Source organism: Trichinella spiralis (assembly GCF_000181795.1).
Source record: "Trichinella spiralis strain ISS 195 chromosome Unknown Scfld2, whole genome shotgun sequence".
Lineage (NCBI taxonomy): Eukaryota > Metazoa > Nematoda > Enoplea > Trichinellida > Trichinellidae > Trichinella > Trichinella spiralis.
Window position 1 is genome coordinate 10,655,782 of NW_003526941.1, and position 14,123 is coordinate 10,669,904.

Sequence of the window (14,123 nt, forward strand, 5' to 3'; positions counted from 1 at the left end):
TTCTACACCGGGTTGTAGAAATTCATTTTAAGCACAACCTCAACCGTGAATGATAATTGCTTCTTGCTAACCAGTTCAAACGGACCAGTCAAACCATATTACAACAAAGACGAATTACAAAGTGACAACAAATTGTACAATTTTTATTTATTTTTTAATTAATACATATGCAAATAATAATAAATATTTATGATCAATTCAAGTTTGAGCAATTAAGCGCTTAAAATACAAAAACCAATATATATCAAATAAATAATTTATCAAAAATTGGAGAAAAAACAATTTTATAAAAAATTAACATATAGATAAGTCAAAAAAGGAGAAGAAAACTCTAATTGTTTCAATTTGTATAAATTATACAGTAAAAATTACAAAATAATTTATTTTAAGCTGAATGAAATAAATCAATAAAATCAAAGGAGGAAAAAAAAGAACAAATCGACTTGATGATTATTGAAATTGACAAAATGATTTAAGCTGTCATATCTAATTGAAAAGAATAATCAAATGTTCTAATCATTAACATGAATTGCACATCAAACAATTTTGTCACATTAAATGAAGGATGAAAGATGGAATAGTATTTAAATTTTAATAAAGCAACAACAGTGGGAAATTATGAATTTTTAATAAAAACACTTTTTTGTCAAATATTTTCCCAGCTAAATGAAACTAGCCTGTGCAGTGGAAAAGCTTGCAAACGTGAATAACCAGTTGTTACGGTGTTGCAAATAATTTTGACTTAATAATCCGCTAATAGCGTTAAACTTACCGTTCGGCAAATGTCAAATAAACGAGAACAAATAGACTGCGCAAAAATTTAATGATCCAACGAAAACAATTATTAAAGCTAAAAATGATTTCTGATTTTTGAAGAAAAAAATTTTTTTCAATTCATTTAACAACTCGCATGATTACAAACAATGCTTTATTTGATTATGTTTGCATTATTTATTGTTCATCATTCAAATTATTCTAATACAATAGCAAAACTAAAATTATCAATGTTGAACTAACTGTTCATGCCAGATGTGCAATTTTCACAAATTTCACAACCGCACATCCAAGTGAACCAAAAGCTTACGCAAAATATCATTGCTATGTTTTTCTCGATTGAAATGCAAAATTGAAAAAAATCAAAAATTGATAAACAAAAATTCACACAAAATTAACCACAAACAAATCATAACTCTATACACGCGTGTTTGGATTTGCAAAGAACTTCACAATAAAAAAATATACACTTTTAAAATGATTGATAATAATCGAATTGAAATTAGCATCGTGGAAAATTAGCATTATCAAATAATTAGATACAGAAATGATTATTCCGCCTTGTTTGTTCATTACGATGACCGTTTCTGATCAAACAGAACGCTCGTAATTATAACAATCACAAAATGTTGCTCATCAGTGATATGAAAAAAGGAGACAGGGAGAGAGAAAAAGGATAAATTATTTCAACTATTACTCACCACAAATAAACAGATAAAAATGAAATGACAAACTTATAATAAACAATTTCACCAATCAAATGCCATCATCATTACAATGAGTCATTTATAAATTGTATTATAAGGTAATGTCAATGAATTGTAATAATAATAATGCTGTACATATAAGCATGTATGTAGAAGACAACAGAAAATGTAGGTTATGATAAATTTGGTAAAGAAAACGAGTTCACTTTTCAAAAAGCATCATTGTCATTATTGAAAAAATAAAGTTGAGAAGAGGGACTGACTGACTGATCAATCAAACAGCTTCCAAATAAATTAGAAAAAAAAATTTTTAATATAAAAAGAAAACCTTGACATGAATATTTTAATTAAAAAGAGAAACAAAACAATTATTATCACTACTGATTGCAATTAATTCAGTTATTTAAAATTCTGCTCTTTTTTAAATTTAAATTACCACTCACCACTTTTATTGGCAACAGAAGATATTTGTATACGGGATATGTCGTCGAGGCCGGGTGAACGCTTAAAATATGCCGAAGCGTTTGTAGTCATCGAGTCATTGATTGCACAATCTCAGTTTCTGATCATTTTGCAATTGCAGCTTTTCAGAATTGACAAACAACAACAACAACAACAACAACAACAACAACAACAACCGCATCATCGAAGAATACGAATAATATTAAAATGATATTGGTAGGTAAACAGGCAATTTTGCTGGTCACAGTATTCAACGTTGATCGGGTGTGTTTCGAAAAAGGAAAAGCTTATGAAATAAATTTAACATAAACAAACAACGAAACAGAAACAAAAATTTACATGCAAAATATTTTGAATAGCAAAAACGACGACGCAGTTTTGAACGGTTGTCGTTTAAATTCTCCGATTGATTGTTTCTGATTGCAAGCATACAACAAAAACAGACAATGTTCAACATTACAATTATCTGCTGCGAAAGCAAACAAATCCAACCGATTACTATTTTCCATTAAGAGATCATTACATGCAGCAAAATAAATACATAGTAACCAACCGTACATTTGCACAATTACCAATTTATCAGTTGAATAGAAGACAAAAACAACAGCAACAAAAAACCATCATCAAATTTACAGTTGAACAATTTCAATAGAATTTTATTTATTATTATTATAAAAAGTTAATTACTGATATATGCAAATCGAAGAGAAATAAACAACACTTGAACCAAGATACGACAAAAAATAACCAGCCCAATACGAAAAACTATACGGATAATACGAAAGTTGGATAAACAATTGAAATCAACCGTTGTTTACACAACAACAACAACAAAGAAGTAGTCAATTAAAAGTCCAGATTGAATTTTTCAACTCACTAATAATTATGTATATTTTTTTCTCACAGTTTCAGATAGATTTTTAAATGACGTCATTGAAACAAAAATTTCTATTTACATGAAAACTAATCCATACTGTATTTATTATTATTACTGCTTTTTGTTTTTGACAAATAAAATTTTCATACTGAAAACAACGGTAGTTGGACATTTGCATTTGAAAATTTTCAAAAACATTTTTCAAATTCACACCAACTGCGTCAAAATTCACCAGCAAAATTATCGACAAACTGTTCTGTTGTGACCAAGTGGACAGACAGTACGGAATCATTATTTGTATTATAATGAACATTGATTTTGCGAACAAATTGACATCATCAATGACGAATAAAAATACGACCATGTTCAATGAGCAATTTTCCCACCAAGGTGGCAAATTATTTGAACATTGTCAAAATTTTTACAATTTTATAATACAATAAGGTTGTGAAATTTATTGGTAAAAATTATCTGACGAACAAAAAGAAACAACATCAAACATTTATCTTGTGATTGAACAAAAATTATCAAAATTCATTAAATTTATAAAACATGCATAAAATTATATTTTAAAAATTTTAAGAAAATCAAAATCTTTTGCAACAATAATAAAATTGGTGGTTAGATAAAAATCGGACCGATGTTGTTGGAATCATAATCGACTTGTCATAATTATATTCAATTCGATTAAATCAAAGACTTTCATCAACGGAAATGTACAAATTCGCATAATTATGACGCCCACCGACGGAAACAAGTTCTCCCATTTCACTTTTTCGCAATTTCAAAATTCAATAACAATTTCTAGGTCATTCAGTTATTTTTACCGTTTTATTAAATGACAACTGACATCTCTAAATAATAAATAATACAATTTTATCAATTGGCAAATGATTAAAAGTAGATAAAGGGAAAATTTACTACCAACAATCACTCAATTCCAACTTATTGATCAAAAGTGCGATAACTTTTCACGTTCATTGGAAAAAAGATATTCTTGTATAAAATAAACATTTGCTGTTTCTTTTTCCTATACGCAGTTTCGGCACTTCATTTAAGCATTTAAACTAACACTGGATTAAAAGCACTATCGTCTGAAATGTGACTAACAACTTCACATCGGCAGAAATTAAACATGCCAATCATATAAAATATTAATCTACTTTCATTTCTTTATACAAAATTAGTGAAATAAATAAAACCATACCTCGAACAGAAATTATCAGTTCTTCATCATTATATATGCCAAGTACGTGCAAAACATCTTCTGAATTCAGTGGCGAATGATCATGAAATCTCAGTACAAATTCTTCGTCTTTTTCACTGTGACCAGTTCGATATGCATATGCATTGATCACGTCTCTCACTTTAAAATCACTGTCCACTTCCAACGATACGGATGATTCGTTGTAAAACAGCGACTTGATAAATACCCGCAACGGTAGTGAAGCATCAGCTCCGGCAGAATGAACCAATTCTAACAATGCGCACCAGTTAATGTGAGCGAAAAGAGATTACGAAAAAAAATAATTTGCATACTGCTGTCAGACCGACAGTTCATTGGTCAGAGTGTGGAATAACCACAAAACAGCACAACATATCCAGAATCAACAAAATGGCAGTAGCTTTTTCACTAAAATAAGCAACAGAACATCTTCAAGCGTGTTGAAAATATTTTCAAATCGAGCATACAACGCAGTCATTACAAACGGCCCGTTAGCATTTAAGAACGATAAAACTATTCTTTCGCAAGATACGCCTTATTTAGTCAATGGCGAAAACTTTCAACCAAATATAACGGCAAGAACTGCCGGCAAGTGCAACTTAATTTATGAGAAAAGACATGAATGAAACAACATCATCCACAACTAAACAATAAAGCTTAAATATACAAATGCGCATCATGAAAGTCAAACAAAAAATCTGTTTTTTAATGTAAAAAATTAAAGCCAAAAACAAAGAAAAAACAAAAAAAATGAATCGTTAATAAAGTGGAAAATTATTTACGTAAAATGACTTTTCATAATTGCAAAATACACTAATTATAGCAAAATCAAAATGTCACATTTTTTCAAAGCACAAACAATGATCAATTCAAACATGTTTTTTTTGTTATTATTACAGTTACTGATTGTCAAGACTATCGAAATGGAAATCAGTTTCAAAATTTGAAAAAAAATTATGTTGCAAAAATAAATAATCAAGTTTCACTTTAAAAATGCTTCAGTTGTATAAAGTGAACATTAGTTTACAATTTTCATCAAACATTCTTTAGACAATGGTAATTTACCAAATTTATATTACTGTAGAATTTATAACTTAAATAACTTGAATTGCATTAATTGTTTTTTTTATTTTATAAAAGTACATTATGATTAAAATAATATATAAAATGTGATATATTTAGCAAGTAATAAAGGGAACATTACATGCAATTCAAAATTTTCTATAGTATTGGTGCTTTTCATTAACGTTTTAGGACTATTTTTTTCATTTCCTGTTTTCGTATTTTCTTAAAGAAAAGTACAAATAAGCATTCTACTGAAATTAATATTTATTTAAACGATAAAAATTACAAAAAAAATTCAGCTTATCGAATCAATCAACTGCAATCCAAAATCGACCAAATAAACACTGACATTATGGTGGTGGATGGCAGTCAAGGCGATGTCCGCAGCACTGGGATCGTTGTTATTGATCGCCAAGACGAAGGACTTCAAATGAAGATAAATTTCCACGCTGATAATGTAAGAATCGTTGGGCAAAAGTGAACCTTGGCATGACGACAAAAGTGCCTCGTCCGTTTCATCTGAATAACGTTGCAAAACCCGCTTTTCGAAATCGTTCATTTCACTTTTGATCGGCTTCAACGCTAATAAAAGCATGACAGTAATAATTTCCAGCTCATTCAAATGCAGTTTCCTGAAACCGCTGTTCGGCCACGATTCGACGATTTGCCTGTAAAAGTTTGAAGTTTGTCTTGCATCGGCCAAAAATCCAACCGACGTCTCCACGCACAGTTTCCAACGTAGGGCGTGTCCAACAGCGTGCGGATGAGTGTCCAGAAGATGTATCGCTTTTTCGAAATTCTGTATCGCATCTTCGGGATGTTGCATACAGGCTAGCTCTTTGCCAAGTTCGATTAATAACGAAGCGGCTAACAGCTTCTGTCCTTGGGACAAATGCAATCTGAAATCCACAATGACAATTTGTCATGGTTTACCTTTACTGCACCATTGCCTACCGGATTGCTTCATTGTAGCAATGCATTGCCATGTAAAGGCATTCCATGGAAAGTCGATTTTCAACAGATTCTTTCTCCTTCTCCGCACGTATGTACAGTCGACCAGCTGTTCTATATTCGACTGCCTCTTGGTCAATATTGCCCAGTTGATTTTTACACTTTGCCATGTTCATCCTGCACAAAGCTGAGTATTCGGTACAATTTTCGTCCAACAACCGACTCGCCAACGCGTCGTAATCTTTGACTACTTCGGCCAAATTTGGGGAACGGAATGCCCGTTTACGAAGTTTCCCCTTTATGGATACAAATGTCTGCCATGGGTCCACGTACAGTTCTGTTCCGAATTCATCCAAAGTCATTTCTATTCTTAAACATTCAATTTCAACTACTGAAAACAATTATATTAAACTGAAAAAACAGAAAAATACAAATAACTGTGGATTAATACCTACATGCGGTCAATTGAAAATTTTAATGCAACATAAATGTCATTTATTTATTTTCATTAATGCTACAATCTAATACAGATACGCTGTTTTTCAACGCAGTGTTGTAATATTCTTGTTCAGCTTCTTGAAGGTAAAATGTCATTTCTTCTTTGACGGCGATCAATTTATCACGAAATTCCCTTTGAGTTATTTGGCTATGGACGGCAGCGGTAGTAATGGATTCGTTGATGTAAGCGAAATCGTTTAAAATAAGAAACTGTTTCAAATCGGTGACCATTTTTATCAACGCTTCAGCAGCGTGAGTCTGCAAAAATTGGAAAGTTTCATAATTCAGCAGAATGCATTTAAACAAAAAAAAAACAAATTTATACCATGTTAGCTGCACGGATTTGCATTTCAAAAAGCTCATGCTCATATTCAGTAAGACGACTTACTTGACCTTCTTCCCCTACCTGAAAAACAATATTTCAAAAAATTAAATTCAAAATTATTTCAGAAAAGTTAAAAATTTAAATTTAGAAGCTAAAAACAAATATATACATAAATAAATGAATGAAAAAGGAAAACATACCTTTGCCATTCGAATGATTTCAGTGAAGTTTTCACGGATAGATTTCACGCTACGCTGTAAAAGAACCTGATATTCTTTCAAAAGCATAGCTTTACGCGCATTAATGTTCTTTCGTCCTTCATCCATTCTTTATTTCTTATCAGTCGCCTAAAAAGGATAAATAAACATACAATTTTTTTAGTACTAAGCCACAATATTAATATTTATTCATAATATGTTTAAAGAAAATTATTTCGCAGAATGCATGATTAGCATAATGCACACTATCAAACTGACAAAATTGTTTCTTAAAGGAAAACTTGTTCAAAAAAGGTATTACCATCATATCTGTACAAATTTAAACAACTTTAATGTTTATTATTAAAAAATCGTTTCCATAAATACTAAAAAACTGCAATAAATCATACAATAAAATTGAAACCATATTACAGTATTGTCATACTGTAACTTGGAAAGTTTGAATAATGCGTCTAAAGCAAATTAATTGTACGTCGCTTTCAATTTTGCCATTTTACCTTCAGTTCAATAAGAAAAAAATGGTTTTTATATTAACAAATATTTATATGATTCTCATTTTTTAACTTACGTTGTTTGCTTGTACAAGCAGGCAGGCACCGTTTGGTCAGTTGATTTTAATTGGCATTCAGTTTAAGGAAAACAAAAGATCGTTTCTCACATATTTTCTACAATGAATGAATTGCAGAAACGATTATTTGTTCAAGTGCGTCCGTGTCAAACGGTATTCCTGTAAACAATGCGGCTTCGCTGAAAGCATCAGAAACTTGGTTTTTCTTAATCAATTCGATTCGCTCTATTAGTCCATGGACAACAGTGACTCGTAATCGACATTCAAATTGACTTCTTGGCCGAAGCACACGGTCGAGAACAAATTTCGGTGACTGACCAAATCGCCAATTCCAGCTTTTCAATTGTTCAACATTATCAGATATATTCACAAAATGACCATCATCGACGTGTAAAACATTTTCCACTTGACACGACTGAACAAAAAATTTTTTTAATCATTTTCATACGTCTTCATTTTATTAAAATCATACTTCATAATTTCTGGCAAAATCTTCAACGACTGCTTCTACAAGTTGGTCATAATCCAATTCGGGTTGAAATTGCCGGAGAGATATGACCGAAGAACGTCGACTCTCTGTAGCATTTGTCAAAACTCCGCGCTAAAAAAATAAACATAACTCTTTATTTGTCTCAAAATAAGAATAATAAATATAATACGATATTGGAATTCAAAGCAAGAGAAAGTCGTTTCAAGTTTACATCCAGCATGACAGTCAAATGATGATAAGCTGCATTTGAAGTCAATTTTGCAGCCGTACCAGATATCTGAAATCAACTTGTCAGTATTTAAACAATTGTTGTATGAAATAATCTGTCACAAATTCACTTTATGCCCGCAAAGAAGCAAATCGTGTTTGTCATTGATAGCAAGTTGCAGGCCGGTGATCCGTTCGACAGTTTGACGTACGAGAGACAAATTCTTCAGTCGATTGTAACGCTTGTTTGTTGTCAAAAATGATACATTCATATTTTGCATATCATGATATACTGTCCCTCCGCCGCTATGGCGCCGGGCTAGATCAACACCTGCTTCTTTTACCCATTCCAAGTTGACTTCTAACCAAGGATTTTGATGACGACCAATCACTACTGCCGGACGGTTTCGCCAAATCAACAAGCCGTCTCTGTTACTGAAATCACCGTTCAAAAGGAGCCAATGCTCGAAAGCAAGATTCTCGAATATGCAAGTACTTTTCGAAAGCCATACTACAGCTTTGCGCATATTATACCTAATGTTTTTTTTCTTCAAAAAATGCAATCTCGCAATAAAATTTTCACAATATGCAATTTGCATTCATAAAAAAGAAAAGCACAACAAATGATGAAAAAGTTTCACTGTATCAAAATTTTTTATTCTATTTAAAACAAATATCATATTAAAATATTAAATTTGCAATTCTCCCAGAAATATCTTTTTGTCACTTCCTGCGGACAAAACTATAAGAAACAAGCAAGTTTAGTAAAAAAATCACTGCTAATTATTTTCGAAACTTACCTATTGGTTCACATGGATGAAAAGCAGTAACATTTACTGAACCAAAATGTCCTGGGAGTTTATATTGAACGCGGCGTGAATTCAGATCCCAAATATATACAAAACGATCCGCTGATCCGGACGATGCTTTCATTCCATCAGGTGACCAAGCGCAACGAAGCAAATTCTACAACAATTCTCACCATATTTCTATTCTTTCTTTCTGTTGGGATAATTTTTCACGTTACCTTTTCAAAATTATGCTGAGCGCCCTGCAAAACAGCAACGCAACGATTTACTGGCGCAAATGGTCGTATATCCCAAATTCGAACTGAAAACGAACCAAATATAAATCTTGACCATGTTAAATAAAATAAACAATTCACCTGTGCAGTCCATTGCATTTGACAATACGTGAGAACCATCAGGACTCAAGCTGAGTCCAGTGACGGTATCACCATGGCCACGGAGTGTAAACATTGGTGACTCTTTGCGGATATCCCAAATCTGAATGCATTTTTTACAAGTATTCGCATTAAAATATTATGAAATATAAAATTACAGTATGAATTGCTAAATAAACTTGCATTTCCAAATACGGTGCTTATTTTTTAACTGTCTTCCCCTTAACAAATAAGAAAATAAAAAAGTGATACATCTTTGGAAAAAAAATTCTAGAATATTCATTATGAATAATTATCTACCTTGAGATCATTTTCAATGCCACCAGAAACAATTTGTTCCGCAGTGTCATTGAAAGTTACTGCTGTGACTTGATATACATTTTCAAACGAATAAATGCACTTTTTCTGGCGTCTATCCCAAACTTTAATCGTGCCATCATCACTGCCTGAGCAGACAAGCTGCGGACCACGTCTGGCTGGATGGCATGAATTGACAAATGAAGTGTGACCTTTGAAATTTCGAATGCAGACACCAGTCTCCATATCCCAAAGGCGCACTGTTTTGTCAGTTGAACAAGTGAACAGCACACTATGAAAATAATATCACAGAAATAAATTTCGTGTTATACAATTTCTAAATGAATATTATTACTCATTGTCTGCAGAAAAGTGGAGTTCCATAATGGCGCCATTGTGTCCACTGAGTAATGCAAAATTTTCACATTCTCCGTACACATTCCAAAGAACTGAATACAAACTCAGATCATTTTCAAGTATAATTCGCAACCCTTATTACATACAGATTTTTTGATCGAAACCGCCGGATGCCAACATCGTACCATCGTAGCTAAATGCTGCAGCATAAATCTCTCCTTCATGACCTATTAGTGACATGATGGGAGCCATCAAATGAGAAGATCGTTTCTGTTCCTGAAACAATGACCATATAAGAAATGTAAATCAAAATAAAAAAAAATAAAACCTCAGACTGACGAACAACTTCATGCGGTTTCGATGGACGAGCGATTGCCACAGCATTTCCTGGATGATTCATCATAGTGCTGAAAATCTAACTTTATGTTACATTCATCAGATTATTTTCACTTTGAAATACATTAAGATGACAGTAACGCAACTGTAAACATACAAAAAAAATGATACAAATACAGATATTTTAATAATTATTATTGTAATTCCATAACAGGTCGAGAAAGCTTTGCATTCAATTTTTCATTTGTTGCAGCAAATCCAGTGCCACCACGCTGAAGTAAAATAATATCTTTATCCGTCAGCTTTCTACCATTAAATGGATCAATCATGTCTTTTTTAACAACTTTTTCCAAAGCCGACACTGTGATTACATTTCCTCTAAAAGCAGCAGAATTAGATAACACGTATAATTTAAAACAGTAAATAAAAAGGGAAAATACGAAGTTTTCAAAACAGCACAGGGAACAGAATTTGTCAGAATGTCACCAGTGAGAGCGCACACGTAAACATCCTTACACATGAAATGACAAATTTAATCAAACGAACTAACAATTTAAATTTCTTAGATTAAAAAACTGCATCTACTGAAATATCTGATGCACATCTTTCTTGAATTACCTTCTTTGTAAAAACTTCAGATTCTTTAATACCATTGGCCACGGTAAATTTGATGTGCGTCAAATTTTTCATCTTTAACTCCTTACCAGTAACTGGACATAGTACTTTCGTATCTGGTTTTTCAACAGCACTTTCCTTTGCCATTTCAGACCCAGGAACCCAAAAGCTTCGAGATTTTTGATTTCCTAATCCCGTCGATGTTGTTGCTAAACTGCTGTCATCTTCAACATTCATCCGACGAGCAGGTGTAGCTTCTGATGCTACAAATTTTCGCACTTGCTTATTATACTCTGCATTCTGCATTTCAACTTCCTCTTGCTAAACGAAGAATATATTTAGAAATTACAAATTACAACATAAATGAATAATACAAAAAGTTCAAAAAAACTAATATTCTTCTCACGTATAATTTATTATCGTTTATGTTAATTATATAAAAATAATAAAAATCAACTGACCTGTTTTTTTTCCAAATAATTAGCATATAATTTACTTTTTCGAGCAATTTCCTTTTTCTGATGCAAGATGTACTTCAGAATAGCTTCGTATTCAAACAAATATCCATCCTGACTAAAAGAAAGACTACAATTGCATTTATTCGAACTATATCTTTAAACGACAAACTTTACGACTGGGTCTTTGCAGCGTTGCAAAGTTAAGGAACAGCAGTCGAAGTCTTTTAAAGCAGCCTTTTCCAAGCGTTCTTCGAGTGTGCCATAACCAGAAGCTTTCTGATCTTTTTTTCGTTCATGATAGGAATAAACTGTTGAAGCAGTAGCATTTTTCTGATGCCGTGTCATTTTATTCAGTAAAATGAATATTCACACCATGAGAATGCAATACCAACAATTCAGAAAAAATTTTTTAAATCAAAAAACTGCAGTAAACTGTAGACTACAGGACATACAGTATCCTATGATGTACTTTACCTAATTTTCAAAATCACAATAGTGGAACAATTTAAAAAAATATTAATTATGAATTTTTATTTGTAATTTGGTTTAAATTATACATATTTTTGCTTAAAAAATTTTATTATATAAAATTGGTATCTACTCTCTATTTCAGATAAAAATAATTTAGTTGGTTTGAATTGAAATATGCGTGAATAACATAAATAATATGGTAGATATAATATTAGTATTATTCATGCAACAATTATAATTTGTTTTTTATTAACTAAATTTCACAGACTTTATTATTTTTTACAGAAAGTACAGTAAATACGTTTTAAATTTAAAAAAAGGACACTGTCATTGTTCTCGAAATGAACTGTATTGTGAAAACCATACAATGTGCATTATTTAAGGTGAATTTAGCGTTTTAATTTGAGTAATGTGAATTTCAAAAACTTGATTTAAGCAGAGAGCCCAAAAATTTCAACTGCGTTATTTTTGTGGCGAAGCAGAAATTATTCCTTCTGAAAAAATTAGAAATATTGGAATATCTGCTCACATCGATTCGGGCAAGACCACAGTCACAGAGCGCATATTATATTACGCCGGACGAATTAAAGAAATGCATGAAGTATGATTTGTATAATCACAATTTAATGTTCTAATTTTTATATTTAATTTAAAAAATAATGATATGAATAATATTTTTTGTTTCGAAATATTTGTTATTGTCGGGTATCTGATGTTAATGTATTTTAAAATACCTGTGTAATTAATGTAATTGTAAAAGTGAATGTACACCATTCTCGTTTTCATTGTGCATTCTTGAGTTGTTCTTTTTGATATATTTGTTTTATAAAGTCTCGCGGTGTTTTCAGAATTTCATATCAAGAACAATGCTTAAAACTATCTGTTCTATTACTATTTTCAAAACTTTTACTTTCATTCACGGCGTAGGTTACCATTTTATGTAGAAAGTAAATTGTATAAGGTTTAAAAATTTATATTTTTTTGGATAAATTCAGTTGTTTTACTTCATATCATAAAAATTTTAACATTATACTGACTATAACTTTAAAAACTATTTTATTGTATCATTGAAATATACAATTTTTAAATATCTGAAGCAATAATGAAATGACAGCTTTGCATATAGAAGCTGCTGATGAAATACAAAAGATTGTTAATATGCTGCAAAGCTTAAAACAGCAGAAAATGTATAGATTTTTTTATTTTGATTCTTCATATTAATCATTTTTGCGAGCGAAACAGAGTTAAATTTATTGTATTTTCAAATAAATTTCAAGTTGAATTGTTTATTTTTTTAATTTAGTTTTATCTATATTTGGAAAATACTACATTGTCATTTGAAATTTCTTGTGCTTATTTTTTTCGTAAATACAATAAGCAGAAAAAGTAGTTTATTATGTTGAGTTTATATTTTGTAATGATAGTTTTCTTTAGTCTTTAAGTTTTCTCGTTTCTATCAGTTAAAATATTTCATTTTTGAAATTTTGTACAGATGTGATTTAAATGTTTATTTAGTGGATGTTTTTATTTTATAAAATTATTTATAAAGTAAATATATGTTATAGTTGAAGAATGGAAATGAATTATTATTTTTCGTTAACAGGTGAAAGGCAAGGATCAAGTGGGTGCAACGATGGACTTTATGGAATTGGAGCGTCAACGTGGCATAACTATTCAATCGGCAGCGACTTATGTTCACTGGAAGAACGTGATGGTGAATATAATTGACACGCCTGGTCATGTGGATTTCACTGTTGAAGTAGAACGCGCTTTGCGAGTATTGGATGGCGCCGTTTTGATACTGTGCGGCGTGGCCGGTGTGCAAAGTCAAACTTTTACAGTATACCGTCAGATAAATCGTTATAACGTTCCATTTATTGCTTTTGTCAACAAGCTTGATCGGCAGAATGCAAACGCACACAGGGTTCTTAATTCCATGCGGTAAGTAACCGTTCTTTTTCGGATGGAAAGAAGAATAATTTTTTTAATGCAAATTGAATTCAGAATATCGTCAGATTAATTTTCTTTTTATTTGCATT

General features: G+C 31.3%; 5 protein-coding genes across 5 annotated transcripts; 1 reads left to right on the forward strand and 4 right to left on the reverse strand.

Annotated features, from left to right (window-relative positions):
• Positions 1-673: 673 nt before the first annotated feature.
• On the reverse strand, positions 674-1,063 carry Tsp_07796a (hypothetical protein; the record flags this gene model as incomplete). The annotated part of the gene is made up of 2 exons (XM_003381200.1): positions 1,018-1,063; positions 674-741 (listed from the first exon to the last, which is right to left on the reverse strand). Coding segments are annotated over exons 1-2 (114 nt in total), but the record flags the coding sequence as incomplete, so codon positions are not given.
• Positions 1,064-3,974: 2,911 nt separating this feature from the next.
• Tsp_07795 (mediator of RNA polymerase II transcription subunit 22) lies at positions 3,975-7,210 on the reverse strand. The gene is made up of 6 exons (XM_003381201.1): positions 7,085-7,210; positions 6,885-6,965; positions 6,580-6,817; positions 6,065-6,452; positions 5,456-6,009; positions 3,975-4,297 (listed from the first exon to the last, which is right to left on the reverse strand). The coding sequence occupies exons 1-6, from the start codon at positions 7,208-7,210 to the stop codon at positions 3,975-3,977; spliced, it is 1,710 nt and encodes a 569-aa protein (XP_003381249.1).
• A 557-nt stretch (positions 7,211-7,767) lies between these two features.
• Positions 7,768-8,894, reverse strand: Tsp_07794 (lipoate-protein ligase A). Its single transcript, XM_003381202.1, has 4 exons — positions 8,499-8,894; positions 8,330-8,437; positions 8,143-8,271; positions 7,768-8,085 (listed from the first exon to the last, which is right to left on the reverse strand). The coding sequence occupies exons 1-4, from the start codon at positions 8,892-8,894 to the stop codon at positions 7,768-7,770; spliced, it is 951 nt and encodes a 316-aa protein (XP_003381250.1).
• A 162-nt stretch (positions 8,895-9,056) lies between these two features.
• Positions 9,057-11,958, reverse strand: Tsp_07793 (WD repeat-containing protein 57). The gene is made up of 14 exons (XM_003381203.1): positions 11,783-11,958; positions 11,617-11,728; positions 11,159-11,476; positions 10,981-11,051; positions 10,753-10,918; positions 10,665-10,685; positions 10,533-10,619; positions 10,369-10,480; positions 10,203-10,296; positions 9,851-10,139; positions 9,533-9,653; positions 9,395-9,477; positions 9,168-9,333; positions 9,057-9,109 (listed from the first exon to the last, which is right to left on the reverse strand). Exons 1-14 carry the CDS (start codon positions 11,956-11,958, stop codon positions 9,057-9,059), a joined length of 1,869 nt encoding a protein of 622 aa, XP_003381251.1.
• A 1,233-nt stretch (positions 11,959-13,191) lies between these two features.
• Tsp_07792 (translation elongation factor G) lies at positions 13,192-14,104 on the forward strand. The gene is made up of 3 exons (XM_003381204.1): positions 13,192-13,236; positions 13,688-14,025; positions 14,089-14,104. The coding sequence occupies exons 1-3, from the start codon at positions 13,192-13,194 to the stop codon at positions 14,102-14,104; spliced, it is 399 nt and encodes a 132-aa protein (XP_003381252.1).
• Positions 14,105-14,123: the final 19 nt, after the last annotated feature.